Consider the following 7,241-nt stretch of genomic DNA (forward strand, 5'->3'; position numbering starts at 1 on the left):
CGCCAGCTCTCCTCGCCCCTCGGTCTCTCCGTCAATCCTTGACAGCTCTTACTGTCCGTCTTTCAAAACGAGGGATCGGAGCGCACCTGCACACATGTCGGCACACACAACTTTATTACACCAATTTTAAAATAACCCTTTTGGAGTAGTTAGGCTGCGATGTTTTTGCTGTAGAAAATGTGACCATTGCAAAATGTGGCCACCTTGAAGCATTTCCACTGGTTGCTGAGCCAAGCCGAAGGCTCCAAAGGGGAAAGTTTGCAAACAGAGTTAATTGCCGCTGTGGCCCTCCACCCCTCAGCTATGGCGGGGCAGAGGCATTTCCCCCCCACAAAGCAGCAGGGCAGGGGCTGCTTTCTCAGGAGTTGCCATGCCCTGGACACATCCCAGGCAAGTTTTTAGATCTCCAGCGCACAGGTACGGAGCATTGGTCCAACACTGCTGGCAGACCCGAAATCAAACACCCAAATTCTAATAATTTATGTAAGATAGCTGAAGGTACATTTTGGCTTTGGAAGGAGTTGCCTCATAACATTTGTGTTTATCACAGACCTCAACAAGATCTTAACCTCAGCTGTGGCTTCCTTGGATATCTGTACTGTACTTGCTAGCAGCGCGATCGGTGACTGCACCCGAGTTTGGCTCAGCTTCTCTGTATTTCTTTACAGAGAAGTTCAGGTTAACAAACTTTTAATTCTTTAGCCAGCTGTTTAAAGGTGCTACATGCAGCTTACAATTTACAAGCATTTAGAATGAAAATACGGAATGCAATGCTGGAGATCAAAGCAGAATCTTTTCTAAGCACATTACACACCTCCCTCTGGCATTAAAGAACTTTGTTCAGGGCGGGGAGTATACTTCGACAACACGCCTTACAGTGAGCAGCCCAAAGCTCAACATCTCACAAGAACTTAAAAACCTGCTCCCATTTGTAGCTTGCCATGTGATTTTCTGGAATGCCACCTCCCGCCTCCTCCCAAGTCACTCACCCAGAGCACAATCTTGCTGGTGAAGGGTAAGGACAGGTCAGGTCCACTCCAGTGTGCAAAAGTTAAAATACACTGAGTCTGAGTAAACAACCAGAGAAAGAATCTCCAACATTTGGTTGGTTGCTACCTGATGTGCAGAACTGGTATGTATTTGTAAGTAGGTAATAAGGATCTACTGAATACATCATTTACTATTGATACTCCTTGCCTTGAGTAATATTTATTAAGACAGACCACTTTAAATCATTCTTCCACATTTATTCTATATATCTTGACCTGCTAGAACATTTTATTCATGTAGAGCAAAACAAGAAGTCAATATGGACCAGTAAGTTATATGAATTTAAAAAGAATAAATCAGTACAGCTTTCACGTAATACCCATGTGTTTACCTGAAGCCCATTTTATTTCTATCAACCCTATATGACAGGCTCCCTAAACCAATACAGGTGAGTCTTCTGCTTTGAAACAAGGCTACTGTATCAAGACTGCTGGTTTCTGATATATCTTCCACAGTAAAAGAATGAATGCTAAGCCTTTTTTAAAAATATTTTTATTAAAGAATATTCAGTAAGCTGTATTAGACAGACTTAGCTAATCTCATTACTGAGTTAAAGTGCCATCAGTCAAGCCAAACACATACTGAAAAGCATATTCTCTTCGGTCTGATCTGGGGGAGGCCTTGTGAACTTTGTACGCACGTAATTCATGACATGCAAAGCCCTATCAAGACCACATAATACATCCATCAACTGCATTTTTAATGAAACCCAAGGTTTCTGCATATCAAGAAACAGCAAGTTCAGCACACCTGAAAATAAAAGTACAGCTTGCACAACCAAGTAAGTGTATTTACTCATTGAATAGCAGCGACACCACTCAAAAAAGTTGACTTAGTGCTTCACAGCTAAACTGTATGCGGCTCAACAGTTTTATTCACCGAACCACAGGGCTGACAACAAGTCTTTGAATGGCACTCAGAGCTCTAAACAATTAGTGTGAGATATCAGTAAAACAGTTTATTCCATTTTTCATTGTGACGGCTCAGAAAAGACAACAATCCTATTATTAGGATCTATTTTCAAAACCTTTTTACAGCAGAAGTGTTTCACCATCAGTACCCTGCACTGTCCAGCCCAACTACAAGTAGTGCAATATGGCAAATATGCACACAAATTGCAAAACACAGTTTTGTTTAATTTTTATTTTTCAAACATGAGCTTCCAAGCAGATTTAACCAGAAATTATATTCACACCCTCAAACTCTATTTCAGACTTTTTAAAATGTCTCTATCAAATAAAGATTGTCCTTTATTTCAAAACAGAGTTCCTGCATAAGTCACTCCTTTATTTAACACTTATTGAGCAAAGCGATCTGTATTCCCACAGCATGTAAAGTGTTGCAAATATGTATTGCATAGTTATCTGCATTCTCTTAGCAGATACCCCCTGGCACTTATTTCAATAAGCCAACCATCACTTCACTGATATCCCACAACTTTCTTGCAACCAAGTCATCCATGGCTTTGGGCAGAAGCTCTTCCTCTTTGCAGTCCCCAAAGTATTTTCCTGACACGCCTTCGACATCAGGAGAAGAGGCCAAATAAATAGAAGTCTGGGCTCCTTCCAGAGGTGTTTTGAAGAAAGCCCAGGACACCAAGTTGAACAGGGGTTTTGCCAGCAAAGGAATATTCACGTATCTGCCTAGATTTGTTCTGACAATCCCAGGATGAAGCGAATTGACGGTGACTCCTGTCCCTTCTAAGCGACGGGCTAGCTCCCTTGCAAATAGTATGTTAGCAAGTTTACTCCGACTGTAACAAAAGCTTTTATTGTAACTTATTTCACTGTTCAAGTCTTCAAAGTTGATCTCTCCATATTTGTAAAGCTTTGAGGACACTACAACAACCCTGCTGGGAGCAGAATTTTTGAGGAGGCCCAGAAGAAGGTTGGTGAGCAAGAAGTGACCCAAGTGGTTTACACCAAATTGCATCTCAAAACCATCCTCTGTCTTCATGTACGGACACTGGAATACCCCTGCATTATTTATCAGAACATCCAGCCTTGGCTCTTCCTTTAAGTAGGAAAGAAAAAAATCAGTTCAGTTTTGGAATTGTCATGCAAAACATACTATTACGCTCAATATTTCTCATTGGCCATTGTCAGAAATAATTTCATTCCTAGTTTTCTGAATTGTAACTTCCTGATACTCTCTTAAAGCATTGCTGAAATAAAGCCTTGAGATGAACCACTAAACTTGACCCCAGCAGGATGCAGGTACATGAGAGCAGGTCTGTATCTACGTTTAATTCAGGCAGAGAACACAATCATCTGCTTCCCCAGGAGCAGCTTTTTCTATAGCAATTCAGTGATAATTTACCTTTGTGATGCATTTTGTTTCCATATAAAAAGTAACCTCTTTATTGCACTGCAAAAGCACACACATTAATGTATGGCAAACCTTAGCCATCGGCAAGGGCTCTACTACGCAAAAGCCATGCAAACATGGAACAAAAAGCGCCGGCTCAAAGAACTAACCTCAGGGTTGAAAAGAAACAGTTACATTGTGGACCCACCACCTCACTGGGGTGATGTAACAAAAAACTTTGCAAAACAGTGTTCTCATTATTTTAAACATTACCTTATTTTAAAATCACTACACATCATTGTGCTGCTTGGTGAGAACTATGGAGCAGAACTCATCATAGCAAAGTAACATTCACGTTTCATACAATTTGAGTCTAATAGGTCTGCTCAAGAACTAAGGTGCATCTATGGGACTGAGGCTCAAAATATTTATGACATGCTCAGCACACATGATGGATCAGTGTTCTGGTTCAGGTCAGTAGAAAACAAAGACTCAAGGAGGTATATTATACTCCAAAGAATCAGGAAACATAAGTAATTAACAGAGAGGGTGGTATGGATAATTTTAATATATGTATAATATGTCATGTACTTCATGCTTCAGCATCCACTCAAAAATTAAGAGCTCTTCAATTTACCCAAACCAATAACTTTTTCAAAACATACAGATTAAAGTAAGCTGCCTAAATAGGCACTGAATTCAACACTTTCACCCACCTCTGACAAAAGACTGTGAAAGTATCACAGGAAATTCATGCTTGCCTGAATCAGAAGCAAATGTATTCCCTTTATAAAAAAGAGCAGCATGAGTTTTCTTTGCTGCTAATTCTATAAACCCAATGCAGGGACTGGCAGGCAAGCTGAGATCATTTTGGGTCATAAAAATAGAGAATCTCAAAATTAATTTTGTACCATTTGCCTTTTATTTGACTGCCATTAGCAGCAATGACACACAAAAAGAATAAACCCCAAAACTGCACTTGGCATTCAGTTAATGATGCTGCCATTCAATCACATAAACCATCAATTACTTCAATCTCAGTCTGATTTCCGTGGGACTTGAGGCTGCTCAGTGTTTCACATAATTGGGTCCCTGAGGGATGATCCAAAGAGCATCAAACTCACTTCTCCTCACCCAAAGGGACATAATGGTTACTGTCACTAAACCAGGACAGGACTGAAGAACTGCTCACTGAAGTGATACTTCTTTGTTAGAGAAAAACATTGCTTTAGGAACTTTCTGTAGCATCTGACTGGAGGATTTATTTTGCAAGACTTAACACTTCAAGAAGCAAAACCTCCATGTGTGCTATTTTCTGAGACTCCTACATTTAATGATCTAGAGTAATGTGACCAGTGCCAAGCAGGCGGCTGCTATGACCAATTGCAACACAGTGCACAAAACACTGCTTTGATGGGCAATGCTACTCCTTGTAGCTTCTGAGGTCACTTCCATTTCGTCCATTTTTCCATGGAACCCTCCAACATCTCAAAGCCTTTTATTTTTTGCAGTGAGACTAAGGAGTGAAAGATTTAATTACTTGCAGTTGTGCAGAGGAAAGCCCCCACAAATTAAGTTAGGTGGTGAGAGTGTTTCGCCATCCTGCCACTATTTAAGTTTTCTTCATCTCAAACAAACAAACAAAAAAGACCATAAAAATCCCCAAACAAACAAGCCCAACAAAACCCCAAATAAACAACTCCAAAAAGGAGTCAAAGGTTACAAAAGATAAATAACATGAACATGGGTGGCACAGCTCTTCAAAGTATTTCTTGAACTCATATCCCTTGTCATTCTGCTGCTTTTGGAATTATTTTGAAAATGAAAGTTAAAACACAGGTGTCAGCAGCACTGCAGATACACGCGTTCTTTTTCTTCACCCATTTCTCAGTTAAAGTCACTTGTACTGGCTTTACCAATAAAGAGATGCTAACAAATTCACATTTTTTTAATATTTTGTACTATAAAATATATAATTCTTAGAAGTTAAGACAGTATTTCTTTTTTTTTGTTTGTTTATTATGCATGTTTTATATCCTTTCATCTACACATATTTTCCCAGAACACTGAAGCAAGATTAGACCTTATCACTGGATTCATATGTATGAATGTATACGACTACAAAGAGCCCCACTATAGAACTTAAAACTTGACTTTTTCTGTACATATACGTTTTAGAAAAGCTATTTGAAAATTAATGCAAAGTCCCTCTCTGCTTTTTTTCCCCATCTTACAACAGTATCTGAGCATCTTTCAAGTACTTAACAAGCACCTCTCTGAGCAGTAGCAGAACTTACTAAGCCTGGCTTCCCATGACTTTGTGTCTCACAGCTTGAGTAGTCAAATGTGGTGGGATGAGTCCTAAACGACAGTTTTCATGGGAATGGATTAACGTTTCTAATGGTGCCTCCCTCTGCTCTCTGGTGTCTAGTAACACTGCCGAGCTCATCTAGTGGCATTTCTGTCACGCAAATCAGATGGATGCCCCTGCTGTCCTTAAACTCAGGTTTTCAGGAAATCTGCATATTCAAAAATGTCTATCTACTAAACTCAGCTAGCACTGGCCAAGAGGTGTGGGGGGGTGACAGTCTGAGGAGGTTGCAGAAGGATGGTTGGACCTGCGAACAGTGCACTTGTGAACTTTTATTTCTTTGGAGACAAAGCTGAGCTGCAACACCAATTTAAAGCAGCAAAGGCAGGTTAAGGTACGGTGAATTAAGAGAGAAAGGAAGACAAATCTTTCACGTCATACAGAATCAAGTGCTTCATTTTCAGAACAGGACTAGAATAGTTTGGACTAGAACAGACCGAACTAGTACTGACTTCATGCTTCCAGGTGCTAATTCACGGCCAACACCCTCCTTCCAAACCCTGCGGTGACCTCAGCAGCACCCCATACCCCCAAATCCCACTGCCAGCAGGAGGAACAAGCCCTATAAACAGGGAGCCCCGAGGAGGCGGCCACCACCACGGCGCTGGGAGCACCCATCCTGCCTCCCCTCACAGGGAGCCCGGGGCCTCGGCGGCAGCCTAAGCCTGCCCTGCGCCTCTCGGTAGGCCCGGCAGGCCCGATGGGCCCCGGCGGGCCGAGCCCCGCCGCCCCGCCGCCCTCCCGGGCCTACCTGGAGGACGCGGTGGCAGAAGGCGCGGACGGAGCGGAGCGAGGCCAGGTCCAGCTCACGGACCACCAGCTCGCCGCCGCCCTCGGCCTCGGCCTCCCCCAGCTCGGCCCGGATCTCACGGGCCGCCCGCTCGGCCCGCGCCCGGTCGCGGCAGCCCATGATGACGCGGGCCCGCATCCGCAGCAGCTCGGCCGCCGCCGCCCGGCCCAGCCCGCTGTTGGCCCCCGTGATGATCACCGTCTTGCCCCGCATGGAGGCCCCGGCCCCGGCCCCAGCGGCGGCGGCGGCCCGCGCCGCCCCCCGCAGCCAGCGCCAGGCAGCCAGGAGGAGCCCGCCGCCCAGCGCCAGCGCCGTGGCCGCCGCCGCCATCCCGGTGGGCCGAGCGGCGCTCCGCCCGAAGTGGCCGCCCCCGCCCCGCCGCCCACCGGCCGGCAGTTGCCAGGGGTGCGTTAGGATTGGCCGGGTGCGCCGCGGGGCATTGTGGGGATTGTAGTCCTGCGCCGCGAGAAGGAGGCCCGGTCCCAACGCCGCAGGCGCCCGGGAGGAGCTTAGTGAGCGTACGGCCTAATTGAAACGTCCACCGGCGAGCCCGGCGGCCTTCCCGGCCCCGGCGTGGTCCCCAGGGCAACCCAAAGCAAACTGCGGGTCGTGGGCAGAGTTACCTCTGCAAGGCTGCCCCTCCCTTCCCCGGCTCAAAACCAAAACGTGGTAGCATACCCCAATAGTAGGATGTCCCATTAGTAGGCTGTCCCTGTGGTAGGC

General features: G+C 44.9%; 1 protein-coding gene across 1 annotated transcript; it reads right to left on the reverse strand.

The window, feature by feature from the left end:
• Positions 1-1,192: 1,192 nt before the first annotated feature.
• LOC309669833 (retinol dehydrogenase 14-like) lies at positions 1,193-6,869 on the reverse strand. Its single transcript, XM_082480611.1, has 2 exons — positions 6,480-6,869; positions 1,193-3,063 (listed from the first exon to the last, which is right to left on the reverse strand). The coding sequence occupies exons 1-2, from the start codon at positions 6,846-6,848 to the stop codon at positions 2,446-2,448; spliced, it is 987 nt and encodes a 328-aa protein (XP_082336737.1). The 5' UTR covers positions 6,849-6,869; the 3' UTR covers positions 1,193-2,445.
• Positions 6,870-7,241: the final 372 nt, after the last annotated feature.

Source organism: Vanellus vanellus (genome assembly GCF_965231255.1).
Source record: "Vanellus vanellus genome assembly, chromosome: 3".
Lineage (NCBI taxonomy): Eukaryota > Metazoa > Chordata > Aves > Charadriiformes > Charadriidae > Vanellus > Vanellus vanellus.